This window comes from Mycetomoellerius zeteki, unplaced genomic scaffold (genome assembly GCF_001594055.1).
Source record: "Mycetomoellerius zeteki isolate Tzet28-1 unplaced genomic scaffold, Tzet1.0 scaffold264, whole genome shotgun sequence".
NCBI lineage: Eukaryota > Metazoa > Arthropoda > Insecta > Hymenoptera > Formicidae > Mycetomoellerius > Mycetomoellerius zeteki.
This window is the reverse complement of record NW_017257243.1, coordinates 9,401-31,189: the sequence shown is the minus strand read 5'-3', so window position 1 is coordinate 31,189 and position 21,789 is coordinate 9,401. Positions and strand designations below refer to the sequence as shown.

The window sequence follows — 21,789 nt, the reverse complement described above, 5'->3', positions numbered from 1 at the left end:
TCAGTACTTAACCAATACTGGATCAGTAATTTGTCAGTACTGCGTCGATTATAAAACCGTATATGAGTTCATGTATACACTGAGAGAAAACAAAATAGTTCCAGCAACTATAAATTTGGCAACTTTTGCAATTGAAGTACCTGTAACTAGTTTTAATAATACAAAGTAATAGAAACTAAAGTAGTGCTGAATATTATAAAAATATAGTCACGGTAACAAATTGTATGCACTATTAATTGGTACTGAAATAGTGATTCAACTACATTGAGTAGTTACTTGGACTTCATGCAAATAGATATAACAATTACATTTTTCTAGTTTAGACAAAAATTTTTAAAGGGTCGCTCAGTACGAGTAGTACGCGGCTTTGTCACCAGAGGGACGCAGTGGAGTTCAGTTTCTCCTAAGAAGGAAACCACTCAGCTTACAATAAAAGGCGCGCGTTGGTTTCAAACTTGGAAGACAAAAATAAATAAGAAATGCATACACAAATTTGTAACTATGTATTATAAAGCTTTAATAAGAACAATAAGTAAATTAAGTGAACTAAGAAAATATAGTAATATTAACCATTTATAAATTGTTTATATGGTTAATGTACTATATTTTCTTAGTTCACTTAATCTAGTATTCTTATTAGAATTTAATAATATGTATATAGTTGAGGCGCTATTTCACTACAAATTTATAGTTACTGATACGACTTTTTTCTCTGAGTGTACTATTTGTCTATACAACATATACTGTTAGAATGCCAGGACTTAATGTACATATATAATAATATTAAATAATTGTATCAATATCTTATATTATAATAATTATCATGATAACGTTATCTTTCGCAACAAAGAGCAAACCGTCATGACGAACTCGACGCGCATTATATTTCAATCTACGGTGTTGTAATATTTGAAATATAGATTGGTATCTCTCCTTGGCAATACGCGACGTTCAAAGACAGCAGCGTTATTATAACACTTGAGGTGGTTATTATCGCCAAATTACAGTTTAAGAGTAATTATACACTTCTTAAGACGTTTGTGAGATTTTACCAACATTGTGGACGCATACATTCTACGCTGAATATTTTTGATGGCGTATCGATGCTGATAATAACACTGATAATGCTTCAAAGTACTGCTTTGGCGTAGTTTTATCTGTCGATACGTAGTAATTCGCATGTTACTCGACCACTTCGCCAAAGCGAACTTTTGTGTTTGTATGCATGTTCGTGTATGTGCCTGGTTATAATTTGTGTTTTCTGGAAGCGCTTCCTCGAGCATTATTGACAACCTCGCGCGCATATACAATTCTGATTATCGCGCAAACATCGGCGTTGGCCGATATAGCCTTGAAATTCTGCGAATCGAACACAAGGCAATCTGCATTTCACAAAGATAACGCTTCAGCGAGTCGCTGATGGCGTTGTAATTTTATCGAACTTTACGAAGCGAAGCCGTTATCGCGCTTATTAATGAAACTTAGTTATTACACAAAAAAAAATTACTTCACATAATTTTTATAATATTTAAATTATTACATAAAAGGGAGTGATAAATAAGAGAAGAAAGAGACTAATTTTCGGTACAAATTAATATATTAATTTATAAATCGACTATTATAACGCGACAAGCTATTCTTTCGGTGGAAAAAAGGATCATATATTCTTTTATCTTATCAAATATATTCATTACACACAAGATTAATTTCATTAGATATCATTATATCGTTAAGACATAATGGTAAAGCATAATCGAAATAAAAAAAAAAGAAAGAAACACAATATTATTTTATTCGAATAAAAAAACTACGTGCCCAAAATATAAAACTTTACACCGCGCTCACGAAAAAAATATTTCCTTTTCATTATATGTATGTATGCATATGTATGCATATGTGTGTATATATACACAGTTAGAAATAATATTATACAGGGTGTCTCATGTCTGACAATAAATATTTTAAAGACAGATTTTTTTGTAACATTTTAAGACAAAAAGTCTAATACGGAAATATTGAGGCTATATATGATAATTTTCAAATGGGAAGGATTTAATAAAAATTACGAATAACAGGGCCAGAATTTCGCGCGCTCAGAGATGACAAGATGTTCAGATGAAGAAAAGACGATAATCTTGATTGACACTTTGTCCTCAAGCTCATCTTCTCTTCATTTTAAGCTTAATTGTTTTAAGATAGCGGGCTTTAAGATAGATTAACTAAGCGTTGATCTATTAAGTCCCATAACTTATAAAATACATAATAAAAAATGATCAACTTTTATCTGAAATATTGTTGTCTTAAACTTAAAGATCTTAAGATATTATAAGATTGTGATTAAAAAAGGGACCCCTATAAGAAATATAGTATGAAAAATATTCATCGTCTTCGCTTTCTGAGATTTGAAATGGCATTATATTGTAAATTATCTGGATATTTTATCTAAGTGTGAAATAAGAAGTGTCACGCATTTATTATATCTAATATCAAAGAGAGAGGATAAAAGGAGAGAATGTAGTTTTTGCGTCGAACTTCTTGTATAACACATTTACGCGTGCGAAAATCAATCATCGGAATGCAACGGTGAACGAGTTCTGAGACCGTTATGATAAAACTCGATCGTTATCAGTGTTTATGCTCGATCTGAACATGAATGGCATTCCACGAAATTCCGTTCGTCATCGCTAGTTTAAAGCCGGATCCGGACAAGCAAGCAACGTGAAGCAGCGCGAATGAACGGACCTGCTTCAATGAGTGTGGATGGCGCCGCAAGCACGAACGCTCAAACTTACGTCGATGAACATGTTTCGTTTCTTATCAGCAAGTCAAAAGAAAAAGTTCATTAAGCTTGTTCGTGTTTATCGTAAATGCTTGTTCGCTTGATATGGATCCGGCTTTCTTAGTACAGTGAGAACCACTGCTGTGGACGATCCGATAATCGACAGTGCTCATGCGTGAGAGAATGCGAATCGTCATGCATACGAAAAGTCTTACAATTAGTGTCGTCAGATACCACTACCTCCGGGATCTCCTGTCTTTTTCGTCATTGTCACATCGCGTCAACTTGTCCAAGGTTGAACGGTACCGATTTGACGGAGGCGCGCAGACCTCGCGAGCGAACGCGCTTGTAGGTGGAATGAAAGTCCGACTGGCCTCGTTTTGTTTTCTTCGTCGCCCCGAAACGTCTTTCCCTTTCATTTTATATACTTATCAATCATTGAATTTACAACATCTTCTTAAAAGAAAAAATCGAAAAAGTTGTAAAACTTTATTGTATAAAAATTCTATTTTTGAACCTTAAGTCAGGGTTTGCGTCGCTTTTTATATAAATAATCGTTTCATCCTTCTCTACATTTAAATTAAATATTAAAACTATTATAAATGTTGTTTTCATTTTCGCAGCATGCTCGAATAATATTACGTTTTTTTTTTTCAATTCGATATTCAAGTTATACAAGATTTAAAAATCATAAATATGTACATAAATAATCAACTCTCACAAATAAATTGTAAAAAGACAGAACTCGAATTATAATGTCTCAAGATAGGTGTTATCTGTGTTTCTCAGTTAAATCGCGATTGCAAATATATAAGGTAACGTTATTAGACTGAGACTCAAGATCCATTTATTAAATCGTGTCGCGTCTCAAAATTGGTTTCAGTCAATTTCTTCAGAAGAAATGCGACGATAAACACAGGTCTAAAAAGGTTGGGCCCGCCTAGCTTTTAGCAGTCATACTGGGTCCCAACAAAACAGTGAAACGTCGCAACAAATTCGATTGTTATGGGCCGACACTACAAAAACGAGTAATCGAGACGTCTAATATCACAGACCTATACGGTGTCCTAAATTGTTGGTGGGCGTTCAACTAATGGGTCATAATGAGAGTTGTCGGACCAGTATAATGACCATGCTGAAACGAATGTAGAGTTCTCTCGATCGACTCGAAAGGAAACACTCTCGATGGAAAAAGGATATGCGCGCGCGTGCGGTACAACAAACGGCTAGCAAAAATTCTCTGGTCCTAACAAATTGCTATCCACTTGGTCGGTTAAGATCTTTTGCGACCATTTCGCGTAATATTAGACGCACGAGACGAGACTGTTTACGGTCGTTTTCGTCTGACCGAAAGGTATAACTAAAATACCGCAATCTCTCTTATTTCCTGCAGTTTCTTTTATTCGGCAACAATTAAATTCGAAAATACAATAGCATAGCTCTGAGCCAGAAATGGCTTACGTATAGTTCTTTTCACTTATTCTTAACTGAAATATCAAAAACAAATCCAAAAGGCAATTATGTATCCCTAAATTAATCTCTGAATATTGTTAATGTTAAAAATTTAATACAATAGTTACACTATTATATTATTAATAATACGCAATATTAAACATATTGCATGTTCAGAATGAATCTAAAAAAAAACTACAAAATTTCTAGCGATAATACATATAAGAAATATTTTTTGTTAAAATAAAATAATAACAATAAAGAACTATAAACCAAATTGGATTGTAGGGCTACATAATTGTGTACGAATCGTTATAAAATAAAATACAAATATTTCGACCTTAATCAAGTCATCTTTAGTGCACACATTTTCAATTGATTAAAACAATAACGGAATTCACATAATTATGAGTCCGGTTAATATTAAATGTCAAAACTGCTTTTTTAAGTCAGATCTAGATAAAGCGAGCGAGTAATACGAATGAACCATTTGCTTCAATAACGAACTATACCACCAATATGGCTAAAACATGAATAAATTGATTTTATAAAACTAACATTATAAATTAATCTTCCGCCGGTTTAAGTGGATTTGGAAGATACAGTGGATATTTCGATTGTGAATTGTAATTGATAAATTTAAATTTATTTAAATTTAAAAAATAAATAAATAAATATAATACAATTTTTTATAATATAAAAACTCTCTTAAAGCTTTCACAAACATGCAAAATTTTTTTCGGATCTTTTACAGTCCGGAACAATATTATAAAAAACTGCACTGAAACTCAATGATTCAGATTGGCTAAAGAAAGATACAAAATTCCACGTGGCCGATTAATTAAATTTTGTAATTAAAGTCTTCCATGTAACTTCCTTTTCTACATTCAACGAGCTAGAATACGATATTCTGTAATAAAATGTACTGTGAAATTATCAATTGCTAGAATTTTATTCGAAACCGAAATTACTCAAAACAACAGTGTCTCATCCGTTAGGATGAGTGTCACTGCAACGCGTCGGTCGTCGCTGAGCAAGTGACTCACTCCCGAGGTAGGATAAGAATGAACGCGAACAAACAATCTCGAGCTTCTCTCGTGCAACACCGCACCGATCGCTCGATCGCGTGATCATCCCTGTATGTCGCGCGCCGCTGATTGAGCACCGCTGGCGATCTAGTCGAAGTGACATCCTTGTCGCGAGCCGTGACTCTGACACGTGTCATTCGCGACTTTGAATACGGACGAGTCACGAGCAAACGACAAAACAATTTTGTGTGGATGAAGAATTTATTTCATTTCTTGAGACATGTGTAAAACCGATGTTCCTTTGCGATATCATAATATTAAGACAGATTTAACGATTATCAAATTAAAAAAGATTTTTTTTTTTCTATAACATTGCAAGAAATATTACAATTTTAATAATTACCAAAAACAATCTCATTCGTATTCAACATGAGAATTACGAGATATTAACTAGGGCAGTGTTGCAAATTATCTTCTGCTCATGCGACTAAAGTAACTCAAGTGTTATTCAAGTTTGATGAACTTTAAGTATGAACGTAAGAACGTAATAGAACGCGAATAATTTTCTAGATATTTTCTAAATATCTAGTGTACTTCATATAACAATGTGTTATTCTAATTTTTCTAAACTCAACATTAATAATTCGATGAAATTTTGAAGTGAATTCGCAATATTATACACATAACATTTTAAATTAAAATAATATAGATAGAAAGTGTATTCGCGTCCGGTTATATAAATGATAATTCTGCAATAATAAATTATGCATATTCCTTTTCTATTCCCACGTGAATTAACAATGTTATTACTTCACGTAGTCGTTTTGTATTATTTTCTACAATATTATAAAATAGAGTCAGAGACTATTATTTAAGAAATTTTTTCAAAGAGTGATACTGACTTATGTTAATAAAATTTAACTTAATGAAAATGTCTTTTCGAAACTATTGGTATTTCGAGTTTTTTACTCATTCAAAACAGATCAAATTTTAAATCAGATAATTCTTTATTATCATGTTATAGCAGAATCATGTTTTACTGGAGCTATCCCAAAAAATTTCGACAGCCGATCTCTATGTTGCATAAATCGTTCTCCAAGATTCGATAGATAAATTGAGAGCACGCGGATCGAGCGAGAATGCCGAAAGGAAGGAGCGGCCCGCGTTCAGGATCTGGTTTACCGCTCTGGTTAGCTTCTGGGCGGAAATCGCGATTCCCACAGCTTTCCCCCGCCATTCGTGGTGGCCCGGCGTTCACGCGCACCATTGTTCGCGGCGCGCCAACACTACGATTATGAATGAGCGGAACGCGGGGCACGCAGCTACACGCACCGCGACCTGGACACGTGCGCGTACGCGAGGTAGCTTTGGAACCAGAAAGAAAGAGAGAGAGAGAGAGAGAGAGAGAGAGAGAGAGAGAGAGAGAGAGAGAGAGAAGGTGAAACCGCGCAAGTACGCGTGATTATCGGCGATCCTGTTACATCGTGTCGAGTAGTGTTTCCTGTCGATTCCCTCCCACCTCACGCGACTAACTCCACTGTTTCACGTTGGTGATAATGCGTTATCAATCGGACGATATCACGAGAGCGGAGCACCAACCACTCAGCACGAGTGACTTTGTTCCTTAGCGAAATGACGTTGCATTGATTAATCTCAGATACGTTAATCTTATATATCTGAATTAGACTTGTAAAAATTATGACTATAGATAGCGAATAAAGAAAATAATGTTCTACTCGTAATACTTGTAATATATATAATACAAGTACATTCTACTCGCGAATAAGGAAATTATTATTTCTTAGATTTATAACGATATGTTATTTTTTTAAATTGCTAAAATATCACAAGACGTTTGAAGACAATGATTGATGAAATTAATAAAAACGTTCAGGAAATTACTCTCTCTATCTACACATCTCCAAAGTAATCGATACGTCTCTCTAGTGTCATAGAGTTCCTTCCCTTCATTAATGAAAGCAAATACATACAATAGGTACACTCAGAGAAAAAAGTCGTATCAGTAACTATAAATTTGTAGTGAAATAGCGCCTCAACTATATACATATTATTAAATTCTAATAAGAATACTAGATTAAGTGAACTAAGAAAATATAGTACATTAACCATATAAACAATTTATAAATGGTTAATATTACTATATTTTCTTATAGTTATATAAGTTCACTTAATTTGCTTATTGTTCTTATTAAAGCTTTATAATACATAGTTACAAATTTGTGTATGCATTTCTTATTTATTTTTGTCTTCCAAGTTTGAAACCAACGCTGCGCCTTTTATTGTAAGCTGAGTGGTTTCCTTCTTAGGAGAAACTGAACTCCGCTACGTCCCTCTGGTGACAAAGCCGCGTACTACTCGTACTGAGCGACACTTTAAAAATTTTTGTCTAAACTAGAAAAATGTAATTGTTATATCTATTTGCATGAAGTCCAAGTAACTACTCAATGTAGTTGAGTCACTATTTCAGAACCAATTAATAGTGCATACAATTTGTTACCGTGACTATATTTTTATAATATTCAGCAACTACTTTAGTTTCTATTACTTTGTAAAACTAGTTACAGGTACTTCAATTGCAAAAGTTGCCAAATTTATAGTTGCTGGAACTATTTCGTTTTCTCTCAGTGTATATCGACAAGAATACGAAATCTCGCGAGCTATGTACTTCTAACTTCCGGCATCAAATTCGGTTCATTGATAAACGTTCCCGCGATCTCTCCGCCGTTTTATATATCGCAACGGGTCTTTCTTACGAACGTGCGAATTAATTATACCAACTTGGTAACAGTTCGTATGACGCGAGTGTGTTACCTATCACCTTTATGGCTGACGGTGATTCGTAGAACGGGTGTGCACACGTCACGTTACACATACAGTACACCGATGACCCGACGTCATCCGCTGCGGGGATGTTGTTATCGTTCATCTTTGCGCCGCACGCGACATTTATAAAGCGCGCCCCCACGGTGACGCGTTTGCATTTACGTATTACTTAATATCACATGCCCGTACATGTTGACAACGTAATAATTACGGCAAACGAAAGAGTGCGTTTTGTCATACTCGAGTAGCCAATTGCTTCCAACAAATTATTTCAAGTAGAATTTTAAAGCAATCCCAGTTGCCGATGATCGATTCGATCAACTGCAGTGTTCCGTCAAAGATTAATAAATACTATAGTACGTCGATTCATAGCGTGTGAATTAATTACATAAATACATCACATGTTTTCTCAATAATGTTGTACTTCAATAATAATGTGTTAATCTTTGAGCCATATTTTTTACATTAATAATATTTGCTTTGAAACTATTACGTTCGACAATATTATTTTTAATTTCTTTTCAATTTTTGATAAAATAATTATAATAAAATATATTAAATTTCCCCTGAAACATAAAAATGTACTCTGGCTAATTACATACATTGCAAAAATGTGCGTCAATGTGCTTCTTGGGCCATTTATTAAAATTTGTTACTTTCATAATTTGTTTTAGAAGATAAATATTTGCATAGGATGCATAAATATGTGAAAAAGTCTCTACGTAAACATTTTGAGCGGGACGTTCGTGACAATGACGTTACGCGTAGCAAGCAAGGGCGATCGTAAGAACGCCCCTGCATTGACGTAGAGCCAAGGTTAACGCAGGGACGTCTCGAATCGAACGCCTACGGGAAACTAGCACGGATACGACCTACGACCTTAACGATCCATACGTCCACCTGTTCCATCTTGATTTTAACGCCATGTTAAATTCATCGATTTAGTCAACAAACATAGTAAAAACACGATTAATTAGCATGATTAAACAAAAAAATTCTAAAGTCTCTTTTATTCCATTCCTATCAAAGCATAAACAAGCTTTTTTTAGTTTATACGCTTGCACGATCAAATATCAATCAGCTTACTTTAGAAAAAGAGAGAGAGAGAGAGAGAAATAAAATTATTTGAAAAAATTCATATTTCTATAATATTTAGTGGTAGTACAATTTTATTCGAATATGCTGCTAATACTTGCGGAAAATCCTGCATATAAATTAACGTCTATCAAACTGTAACTGCAACGTAATAATACATAAACATAAATTTTTTAGTGCCTTTTTATTGCTAATTTATTACCTTATTTGCAATTTTATTTAATTTGATAAAAACAATGGCTGTGTGAAATTAAGTTTGTAATTAGAAGTCATAAGAAAAAGATTAAATTAAAAAAAAATACAACGTATCTTCAGTGCAGTTTTATTGCTCCATCATTAAGTTAATTGTACCATGTTTTTTCCATGTCCAGAAAAATCATTTAATTATTGAATATCTCGACGTATTATATCTTTTCGATTTTATTATTTGACATTTTGATTAAATCTGATTTCGACGTCCCATCCTTAACCATCGAAAAATACCCTTAGAATCAACTATGTCAAGCTCAAATTAATTGTTCTAAAAATCCTAATTCTAAGTTTTTTATTGCTCATTATTTAAGTTAAATAAACCTCACCAGAAATGTAGCGGTACTAGCTCGCGTACAAGAGTAAGGTACATTAAAACAATTAATTGCTGGGTTAGTTTAGGTCTTAAAATGTTTCTAGAATTAATTGCTCTAAGAATATCCTGATTCTAAATTTATTGTTCATTGTTTAAGTTAAAAAAACCTTACTAGAAGTGTAGCGGTGCTAACTCGCATTATAAGAGAGTAAGGTACATTAAAACAATTAATTGCAGGGCTAGTTTCTTAAAATGTTTCTAGAATTAATTACTCTAAGAATATTCCGATTACGAATTTATTAGTGTAACGTCATCCCCACTTTTAAAATTAATTTCCTGCGAATGGAAAAGAGCAATAAATTCGGGACTAGAAACAATAAATCAGCACTTAATTATGGTATACTGGCGTACTTTTTTTTAATGATGGAGGTACTAGCTTCACAGACGTCTTAAAATTGGTTCTACGGTATTGTTTAAATTTGTTACTTTCAAAATATTCAAGTTTCGAATTCGTTATTTATAAAATAAAGTGTAAATAACAACGAAAAGCTTTTCAGCATGCAAGCAGCAGTGCAAGAGTAAAACACTAGTAAAAAATTTGTTGCTCGTTTAAAATTGGTATCAAAGTATTATCTGAATTTGTTGTTCTCGAAATATGCACGTTTTTAATTTATTACTTGCGAAATAAGTATAAGTATAATAATGAAAAACCTTTCAACGTGCAGGCGATAGAGTAAGGTATTAGAAAAAAATTTTGTTGCTCTCAAAGTATCCGTAGATAATATGTCAATACCAAATTTAAGCGACCAACAAAATTTTTCTGGTAGTTTACTCTTGCAACTGCCTACACGTTGAGACGTTCTCTCTCTCTCTCTATGTGTTTTTTTTTTATACCAATTGATTCATGACATTCTGGCTCAAAAATATTGAAGCAACAAAAAATGAATAGTTTACGAGATATTTCATATTAAAATATGCTAGAATAAAATTAAGATATGTCATAACTTATTATATTTTCGATAATTATATTTTAATCCTTTTGTATGCGCAATAACTGGAAGAATTATGTTATGTAAAAAAAATCATACAATTCTATTATATTTAAAAAAATGATAACGTTTATATGTCACTTTAAGGGGATCCTAAAGAAATAAAAAATAAATTGTTATACAAAAAAAATAGTGTTGTACAAAATTATATGGTTTAGTCGGCTAAACTACAGACGGCTAAAGGATCCCCTTAAAAATTCAATTTTTTCGAAAACTGATTTTATCATTAGTTATCCCCTTTCAGACTATATAACTTTTAACAGCAACATCTTCCACGTTAATGTCATTTACGATAAGATATTCAAGGTAAGCAATTAGAATGAAAGACTTATGCATGTGTGTTTATATATATGTATATGTATATATATGTATATTTATATATGTATAGTCTTGCCTACCAGAAAAAAAATTTGCAGATTTTAAATAAATATTTACTCCAATAGTACTAACGAAATATTTACTAAATGTAAACATATATTTATTCGATTTAAACATAACTGTTTTATTTTATTGGAGTAAATATTTATTTAAAATCTGCAATTTTTTTTCAGTGTAAAGACACAATTAATTTGTTGTCAAATTCATTAAAAATAGCTTTTAAAAGAAATGTTTGCATCAGTGGCATCGAAAAATAGAAACCTTACGCAATCGCTTATCTTTAGTCCGACTGATACATGTTATTTGCTGCCGAAATAATTCAACTTTATAAATTAATGTTGAATAATGTTAATATGTGTATAAAATTCAAATATTCAGAGAATATCTTATTATATCGATATAAACAGCTTAATTCGTTTTAATATCGATCGAATAAGTTATATAAGAGATGGTTGTTTATTAAATTGCTTGTTTGCATCAACCAAAAAGTACGCAGCAACATATGTTTTTTTCCCAGAAACTTTCGAGACTGAATTTATTGCATATAGACCAAAAGTACAATCGATCCATTCTGCTTTCGCGGTGTACGAACTAGGTTTATTCGCTTCTCCAATATATTTGCATCGCAACTTGTATCTTTCAAAAATTTAGCAAGAGAAACATGAAATTTGTGCAAAGTTTGTAAGAAATACTACCAAAACTTTTCGTATACTGAACTTTATGCAGCAGATATGCGGTTGTAAAGCGTTATCACGTATGTTCGTCAATGTGACGCGCGTCTTTTGGAAGGATAATATCATTCTTGCGCGCTTGAAAATATTGAGCAAATTTTTGTAGAAAAAAAGAATCATCCACATGTCGTAACTTGCTGAAAGACTCGTAGCAAAATTTCGTGGGTATTTCGGGATTCTTTCCGAACGCAGGTAACATATACTGAATATATGTATATCAGACACGTTCGTTCGCCGCGAAACGCGAGGAGCGTCACTCGCGCGCGCTTCCATCTCCAGGACGGACGAAGAGACCCAGAGGGGAAGGAAGGAAGGAAGAAGGCACGCCGACTTTGTAACAAGTTCGAATTCCCACAGCGGCGTAGGCACACCTACGCCTGTTCGGTACGACGAAACCGAGTAGAAGAAGCAGCAGAAGAAGCAGCAGAAGAAGAAAAAGAAAAAAGAGAAAGAGTAGAGGAAAAGAGGACGAAGAAGACAGCAAGAGAGTGAAAGAGATGAAAAAGTCTCACCATGTGAACGTTGGAGAGGCCGATCGGATCGTTCTGCTTCTTGTCCGTCTTCTTGGCTTGCCGCTTGGCCTTGCTCTCGAGGAAGCGTTGCTTCAGCACCAAGGTGTCCTGTATGTTCTGCTCGCACAATCCGTTGAAACTCTGATCGAACCTGGGGATGCAGTCGTTCTGTCTGCGCCGGTAACTCTCGAGTCTTCGTCGCAGGCGGTCTACGATCGCCTGCCTCTTCGGGGTGAGTACCTCACCCATACCGGGTGCTTGACCCATTTGCTGCTGTTGCTGCTGTTGATGCTGTTGTTGTTGCTGCTGCTGTTGCAGGTGCAATTGCTGTTGGCTGGCTATGCCCAGCTGACCGGCGTTTAATTCGTGGATCGCGGCCGCGGATTGGCCGAGGACGTTGCCGGCGTGCCCGTTCGGGCCCTGGCCCGCGCACACGGAGATGGTGCCGGGGGCGACGCCGGGGGGGCCTTGCGGGGGCTGTCGGGGCAGGAGCCCCCCGGCCTCCATACAGCCCCCTAAATCCACCGCAGGATAAGCCAGTTCTCAATGATTGCCACCAAGGTGGTCGATTGTAACGCGCGATGCCGACCGCGCGTCGTCCTCTACCATCGGCTTCACCGTTGTTTGCGTGACGCGCATCCTCCGCATCCACCCCACTGGCGTGCCGACGATCGTGCCTGACTTCCGAGCGCAGGGGAGCATCTGGCCGAGCGGCGGTGTCACGCTCTCGCGGGGCTTGACCGCGGTCAAGATCGACACGTACGGCAACCTACGGTCCACCAAAGGCTTCGCACGCTTCTCGCGAGAACGACGTATACTCTCGTTTTATCAAGTAGACGGTAAGACTGTCTCTTCCCTTGTCTCTCATAGGCACTTGTTGCGACGCAAAATTACCACAGATGCTCCTGCCGCTGTTTCGCGAACGATTCAATTCGCGGCGTTACGACCGGAGATTCCGGAGTCGAGGTTGCGCGCGCGCGCGCATATATACGATGCGGAGCGCGCCAACTTGAGAGCTAACGTAACGCGATGCCACCGGCGCGGCGCGCACGGCATCGACGCGACGGACTCGTCATCAATGAACACGGTCGCGTTCCGCCTTTTGTTTCCCGATCCACGTGACCGCGCGGGCGATAGTGCGCGCGTCGTCGCACGGCCCGCTTTCTCTTTCTCTCTCTCTCTCTCTCTCTCTCTCTCTCTCTTCGGTCTGCTCTTCCCTGTAGATACCAAACAAAACACCGCACGATCACGACAATCCCCGAACACCTCGTACGCGGCTACTGTATGTTTAGTCACATTTATAGTTACGTCTACAGCGTTCACGGCAATGATTCACGATTCCAATCGAAAACACTAGATAGATTAGATTGCCTTCACCCTCACCGAAGGGAGGCGGAAAACGTCCAACAGTCCCGATACTCGAGCGGAGCTCTGGCAACTCGGGTCACGGGGTTCGCGACTGTCACTCTCGGCAACGCGCGCAACGGAAGATTCGACGACGGTGGGACGGAAGGTTCGCCGCGCGCGACTAACTTGACGATAAGAGCCCGCTCGAGTCCTTTCTCTCGCGCACTCCTTCTCTCTCCATCTTACGAACGCGTGCTGTCCTCTTCGCTCTCTCTCTCATTCTCTCACCGTCTCGCTCCGCCTCACGCTTCCTCGCGTTACTCTCGTCGCGGCGATGCCGAGTGGAAGGGGGAACAGAACCGCGACACCCAAGCGACTTTCGCGGTTTCACAATCGGGTACCTCCTTGGCTCCTTCACCCGCGGTGACCGTTCGCGGCACGAATCTCTCTTTCTCGACGAAAACTTCCCTGACGAGAGATAGTTCGTGCACGGTCTCTCCGCGATTGATTGCGTTTAACGTGGAATGATCGTCGTTGGTCGGAAGGGATCGACGCTGGGTATTTACGGCGAATTTGCCCGGTGCGTCGCGAGCGCGCTGGACGTCACAACAGGTAGTTGAGCGAGGGCAGCGTGCTGCCGCTTGTCTGGAGAAAGAGAAGAAAAGAGAGCGGGTGGGAGCGAGAGGTCGTCAAACGGCACACCGGTGCGCGGAAGGGAGACGCCGGACGGACCGAGACGGGAACACGCGTCGGCGATGCTCGGCGACGCTGGCGGGTCGAGGGGACGAACGACGAAGGCGTGCGCGCGAGCCAAGGAGAGAGAGGACGACGGAGAAGTCGGTGAGAGGGGCGCGAGGAGTCGGTAGCCAGGGTGGGGAGAAAGGGAAGAGTGGTTTCAACGCTCGGCACGAGTTCCTCTTGCGCGCATTCGCCGGAGCCTCCGAGTCCACCACTCGTACTCGCACGCGCGCGCGCGCGCGCGCGTACGACACAAATTCGTCTCTTTCTCTCGGACAATTTAAAATCTTCTTTCCCGCGCGTCTTCGCACTCCATCGTCGTGTCTTTTACCTCTCGCACTGAAAGTCTCGCGTTCTTGAAGATAACTACCTCGAGATCGCTCCGATTTCCGACATTTCGAAACGAAGATCGCCGCGAGCACGCTTCGCGATTAAACGGTCCTCGAACGCGCGAACGATCTGACGTTGGGTCCGATCCGCGCGCAACTTCAACTCGATGCGCAACGCGAGCGTCTGGACCGTGCGCGGCGCGCAGACGTTCGTTCACTGCGCCGACACTCCGGGACTCGACCCGGTTTGACCGTCGCGATGAATCACATGTCATCGAGCGTCGGCATCGAGCGCGCGTACAATCGTACCAAACAATTGCATAACCTCACTTTCCTTCGATTCGCGCATACATTCACGCACGCGCGCCCGCATACGGTCGCGTGTCCCATCCGCTGTCGCGGCGCGACGACGCGAGAGATGATTCTTCTTTACCTTCCCCTCTCTCTCTCTCTCTCTCTCTCTCTCTCTCTCTCTCTCTCTCTCTGTCTCTCGCTTTCTCTCGCTCTGTTTCTCTCCGCTTCCTCGTCTCTCTGTCACGCGGATGCTCGCGCGCGATCGCACCCGGCGATGAAACGTCAGGCGCTTAATCGGATCGGCTCCTAGCGAGCGCACGATGCCATTAACTGAACTGCGCGTAGGGCAGAACGGGACGAACATGCATCCCGTTCAAACGGCGAACCGTAATTACTGCCGCCGCGACGCGGCCGCGCTCCGGTGGTGACGCGAGAAACCGTCAGAAACCGTCGACCTCCGATCGGCTTCGTCCAACGTGGCGTCAACGTTCGGCGAACATCGGTACTACCATGGATACCACGAGTGCTGGTGCGTCGATCATGGTGGGCAGAATCGCAAGAATCGCGTCGAGAACGGCTCCGAAAGATTCCTGCTCCGTTATCAAGAACGGAATGTATATACACACGTTATAAGAAACTCGAAGAAACTCGCGAGCTTTTTCAAACTATTTTCCATACTTATAATTTGCGACTCGTGAGTGCTACAGGTGTTACACCGAGGAAAGAAAGCTAAAAGCACGAGCCGGCATGCGACAAGTTGCGTCTCGAACGTTTGTCCGGTGTGAAGTACGACTTGATTGAAACTACCAGGCGTAATCGTTTTTAGGAAAGATTGATCCTTTCAACGTCGTAAAGAGAGAAGCACAAACCTCGGTCGATCAAGGATCTTCAAAGCTTGTCAGAATCTTGTGCACGTGGCAAACGTGACAAGCTCTAATTACGCCATTACGGTACTGCGCGGTTTTGATGGATTTACTCCAATTTAATCCCTCCGAATTTTTGCCATAATAAAGTCAAATTTTGTGCTTATAAATCTCCAAGAACATATTACAAAAAAAATTTTGGAATGCTCTGAATTAAAATTTAGACTGTTTCGAAAAATTCTGGTTGAAGCAAGTGTTTTGCTTAGCAAAATTAGGTTCGACATTTAGTTGCTTTCCATTTACACCAAAATTCAGATAATTCCCATTTGTGACGTCAATTAAATGTATGTACTTTCCTTTTTTGATACAAGTGAGATTTAACTGAGCTTTTACCTACGATTTACACAAACTCAAGACCGTGTGCTTTACCGCGCGAATCTTATTAACTCACATTAAAAGTGAGGTTAGGTTGTAAACCTACGTTATCAGTTGTTATGCGATAACTATTACCAAGGTATGCAAGAATAAGCAAGTAATGACGTCATTATCTGAGTATAAAATACATATTTTAGATTCGGCATCACTTGTGTGAAAATGGAAAGCGACCTATTACAGGTGTAAAATAATCTATATGGATGCAAAATTAAATAAGTTCTATGGATTCAGAAGTGAAACAAGTTTGATGTAGTTTGACATATATATCACAAAGTTTCTTAAAATATATCGATAAATAAACCATTTTGTCTTAGACTTTTATTACATTTATTTTAATCAAGTACTTAACGAGTAGAAAAGAATTTTAATATGACATATTAAATATTTCCAGTATGCACCAAGAAAAGATATTTAAAAATTTATTTATAGGATATAATGCTTATTTTTAATGAAACAAATTCTTATTTAAATAAGGCAAAATAAAATTTTATTCCCAGCAAACAAATTATTTATTTTATTTTTTAAAGCTAATAAGATACATTTCACAAAAATGTATATTTTATCATCAGTCTAATTTTTTTATGACCATACAATAAACATCGAAGAAGACTCACTGTGACATTTACTTGCAAATATTTTACTTTTTATATTATCTAAATAAGCTTTCACAAACAGTTTCAGATTGCAATATTCAAATACTTTTTAAAATTATATTTCAGATATCCACTGGATGGCTTAAGAAGGAAAAGCAATGACTTCAAGTGGAACAAGATTTAAAACCAGACTTCCAATAATACCAGGCACGAGACCTTCGTTACGAAATTCACAGTTGCTTATTTCAACAGGAATACCTTCTTTAGATAGTACAATAGGCGGAGGTTTACCTATTGGCTCGATATTTTTAATTCGTATGTATATTTGTATACTTATGTTTCTTCAATGGTAACTAACAATGGCTGAGTCATTCAAGACTTGATGGATATTGTAATTAGTTTTGGAGAATTATTTATACATCTTTTTTTGCAAGAAAGTAAAAAATTTAAAAGTGATGCTTTTTTTATTACTACTATAGTTTATATACCATATTGATAAATGGAACGACTTTTTGACTCTTTAATAAAATATAAATTAATTATCCAGCCTTCAAAGGATCTTCTCTTCTTTCGAAAGATTAAATACTAATAACAGGATACCCATATACATACACTATCGCTTATAATTATTCAACAGATAGTTTGTACTTTACTCTGATTTTAAAAGCTAAGTAAATTATGTGTCCCACTGTTGTTAATACAGATAATATTTTATTAAAATGATTGTATTAAAATAATTGCTATTTTTGTTGTATGTATATTGACTGTTATTGTAAGTTTAAATAATCTAAACTTCTATTTATATTCTAAATTTAAATTATTAAAACATTGTTAACGAAACTCCATCTCTAACCATTCTTGAATTGATATTATATTGGATATTTCCTATCATTTTATTTTTCTACTACAACCTATTATAATTATGAATAAAAATCCATAATTTGTTAACAGTATAGGAGAGATAAAGAGATATTTACTTAGCTTTCAAAATTGAAGTGAAATATAAAATATCTGTCGTTCAAACAATTATAAGCGGTAGTGTATATTTAACTCTTTCACACCTAATTTTATAGAACCATGTTAAAAATTTTCTTTGTTAAATTCAATTTATGCGCACTTTGAGTAATTCGTATTAAAATAATTAATTTTTTTATTTTGATTATTTTTCCAACGTATACATTATTGTACATCAGATTTTAGATGATGTAGAATTAAATAATTTCTACAGATAATATCTTTAAATTTTCGATGTACATTATAATGTATGCAGAGCCTAAAGGGGTAATAAAACATTTATTTATGTATATGTTTAAAGAAATATTTATTTTCAGAGGAAGACAAGTATGGTTTTTACGCCAAAACTGTATTGAAATACTTTATGGCAGAGGGAATAGTTGTGTCTCAATCTGTACTAATTGCGTCTCAAGATGTCCAATCTTCTAAGTTTGTATCGGGATTGCCCGCAGTTATAAATAATTCAGAGGAACATACAAAAACTACAAATAATGAAGAGGAGCCAATGAAAATAGCTTGGCGATATCAAAATATGAAAATAGTAGATTCAACTCCTACGGGAGGTCAAACATTTGGTCATTATTATGATCTCACAAAGCAGATGCAAAAGGATTTCTTAGATCATGCTGATATAAAACAATGGGAATTTAATGAAGAAATGACACTAGATGAAAATAGTACATTTAAGAATGCTGCATATACTGACTTATTATGTACTGTAGAAAAAACTTTACGCGATGGACAATATTTTCTCTCTAAAACAGAACAGAAAACAAAGAAAATTTTAAGAATCGCAATTCATTCTTTAGGATCAAGATTATGGCTTAGTGACACAGAAAAATATTCTGATTGTGATCTATTAAAATTCCTATATTGCTTCAGAGCACTTTTAAGGAATTCCTACGCAGTCGGCGTAGTAACAGTACCAGTTAATAATTTCAATAGCGTAAGTATCGAAAAATTATTCTCTTTACAGCGACCGTTCTTCTTACAGCCTACATTTTTTAGAATTTCGTTATCGAAAGAATTGAGCATTTATCGGATATAGCAATTGGATTGGAATCGTTTGCAGGATCTGCAAAAGCGCTTAATCCATTGTATAAAGAGTATCATGGTCTGTTGCACATTAAGAAATTGTGTGCATTAAATGGTTTGTCACACGGCAGTTCACAACACAGAGATCTAGCATTTAAATTACGCCGTAAAAAGTTTCTTATAGAAGTTAGTAGATTTTGATGTTTTGTTTTGTTTCTCAAATTAGTATTGTGTCATAAATTTTTATATTATTTGTTTGTTTTTAGGTTTTACATTTGCCACCCGAGTTCGAAGATACATCTCAACGAGAGCAAGATGACACAGTAGCACCCGGCATTGGATGCGCGAGTGGATCTCATAAAAGTGCACTTGATTTTTAGATTTATGAATTTAAAATTATTAAAAATTATTAAATATGATAATTTTAATATATATTTTTTATTAACAAATTAAATATTTATTTTGTTAAAAGTTTTCAATTATTAATCCTTATACTCTACATATTATATATTTGCCTTATCCTTCATAAGATATTCTAAATCCACTATTTCTCAAGATATATATTATAGTTTGTGATTTCACTTCTTAACAAGCAAGTGTTAAACCAGAATTTTTACGTACGTTTAGGTCACGCCTATCCCGTTTAACGGGAAGTGCATGGTGTGGCGGCTGAATTAATGTAGAGAAGAGGAGATAGGCTTCGTGAACACTTACAATAATGCGCATGAAATATCCTTTTACTGTGCTGCGTTGTATATGGACTCAATCTACAAGTTCATTTACACCGAAGAAATACAATTTTTGATGGGAGAATCCTATGAGTATGGAATCTCCAGATTAATCTTACTATATATATGTATAATTAATCTATATAAGAGAAATGAAATTTTCATAATAATATTCTAACGTTTCTTGATGAATTGAAAATACTTTTTTTTGTAATTATATATTATTTAATATTTTTAATTTATAATTACAAATAAATATTTCTATGAAAGAATTGGAAAAAAAACTTCAATACATGACACAATGTTAATATTTAGCTGAAATGTTAAATAATAATTTATGAATTTAAATAAAAATTAACATGTGTACTAAAGCATGAAATGGTTTCAATCATTTAAATATTCCCCCTTTACCGTGAACCTTCGCCGACTTGAATCATATACGAACCGATCGACGATGCAAATGTCCATGTATGCGTATGTGTGTGTATATAAATTTTTCGTTCCCCCTCCGGTCTTTTTTCATCCACACCTTTCTACTTCCTTCCGGTTCCGTCCGGTCGGTCGCGCATGAGGGCACGCAAGCGCGCCTACAGACCCCCGATGCTGTTGTGAAGTCCATCCACCAGCATATGGGGGGTTTTCAGTCCATAAACATACGCGATCGGGTTCACCTCGAATATCTAGTTGTAATATTGTACATAGTGTAACTTGAATAATCAAATGATTTAATCGTGCAATTTTATTATGTGCGCCGAATGCGATCGTCGAAATTTTATGTGACCCAAAAGTCATCTGCATATCGCTCATTGTTATTAAGAAGCAAGGATTTTGGACATAACGATGGGAACTAGAAAATTAGCCATATCGCGTGCTTTTGTTTGTTGCTCGAATATAATTTTCTTGGTGAGTTATTTGTTTCAGACGCAGCTTTAATTTAAATCTTAAATCTGTCTTTTCTAGTCAATCTATTACTCTTGATTAATAGAGACATTTATATCATACATTTCTGAAGTAAAGGAGTAATATATGAAATACTATGTTGGATATAATATAATATACTAACCCCCTGGTGAAAAAAATTTCGTTGAAATTATTCCACGTTTTGGAACATTTTAGCAAAATTGCTGAAAATTTACTGAAATTTCACTGAAAGTGAATTTTTCAAGTAACTTACTAAAAAATCATTGGAACTGAACTGAAATTACTCTGAAATTTCTTTGAAATTTTGTTGAAATTTCTCTAAAATTTTTGCTGAAATTTTTCTGAAATTCTGCTGAAATTGTGCTAAAAATGAATTTTTTAACTAAAAATCGCTGAAATTAAACTAAAATTTTTCTGAAATGCTGAAATTTTGTCGAAAAGTGTTCCAAAACGTGAAATAATTTCAGCGAAATTTTTCCACCAGGGACATGATGTGAACTGTATCGATATGTGTCGTTTTAATAATTTAAAACTGTTTATCAAATCAGTGTAACTTGTGAAAGATTATTAATTGTTTCTCTCTTCCTTCAGATGTCGGGTTTCGTGCTGATGTCCCTAGGAGGATTATTATTAGCCGACAGTGAACGGATTTTATTATCGCGCCTGTTAGGACCTGGTGATATTCACCCTGATCAACCGCTTTTTTATTATTTGGCTTTCGCTATAGTTTCATTAGGATTTCTTATTGCTATTACTGGACTTTTCGGATGCTGGGCGGCTTGTCTCTTTAATCGCTGCATTACAATCTCCGTAAGAATTGTTTTTAAATATTTCAAATATTTTAATAGATCCAATATATTTATACATTTTAATTAATACTTTAAATACACAATTTACAAAAATATTTTAAATATAAAATTTACAAATACAAAATAATCTTTGAGAACTTACGTTATTATTTTCGCTTAGACAGATATTTAATAAAAATAAAATATATACAAAATTTATATTTAAAATATTATTTAATTTTTGTAACTTTTTGTCTCAATTTCTTTCCCT

General features: G+C 36.3%; 3 protein-coding genes across 4 annotated transcripts in view; 2 read left to right on the top strand and 1 right to left on the bottom strand.

Annotated features, from left to right (window-relative positions):
- The window catches only part of mam (neurogenic protein mastermind), a 203,882-nt gene extending 189,648 nt beyond the window's left edge, over positions 1-14,234 (bottom strand). The window contains 1 exon segment of the mRNA XM_018450053.1: positions 12,434-14,234. Coding sequence (XP_018305555.1) covers positions 12,434-12,940 — 507 coding nt within the window. The 5' untranslated portion in view covers positions 12,941-14,234.
- A 1,444-nt stretch (positions 14,235-15,678) lies between these two features.
- Positions 15,679-19,461, top strand: Elp4 (Elongator complex protein 4). Of its 2 annotated transcripts, none has more exons than XM_018450055.1 (5): positions 15,679-16,091; positions 17,159-17,347; positions 18,364-18,992; positions 19,055-19,267; positions 19,348-19,461. In XM_018450055.1, exons 2-5 carry the CDS (start codon positions 17,191-17,193, stop codon positions 19,459-19,461), a joined length of 1,113 nt encoding a protein of 370 aa, XP_018305557.1. In that variant the 5' UTR covers positions 15,679-16,091; positions 17,159-17,190. The 2 variants fall into 2 exon arrangements, with proteins under 2 accessions (XP_018305557.1, XP_018305558.1); XM_018450056.1 differs by lacking the exon at positions 15,679-16,091 and adding an exon at positions 16,467-16,518.
- Positions 19,462-20,471: 1,010 nt separating this feature from the next.
- Positions 20,472-21,789, top strand: part of LOC108723981 (uncharacterized) — a 7,697-nt gene continuing 6,379 nt past the window's right edge. Inside the window, exons 1-2 of the mRNA XM_018450057.1 lie at positions 20,472-20,712; positions 21,322-21,540. Coding sequence (XP_018305559.1) covers positions 20,650-20,712; positions 21,322-21,540 — 282 coding nt within the window. The 5' untranslated portion in view covers positions 20,472-20,649. The remainder of the gene's footprint in view (positions 20,713-21,321; positions 21,541-21,789) is intronic.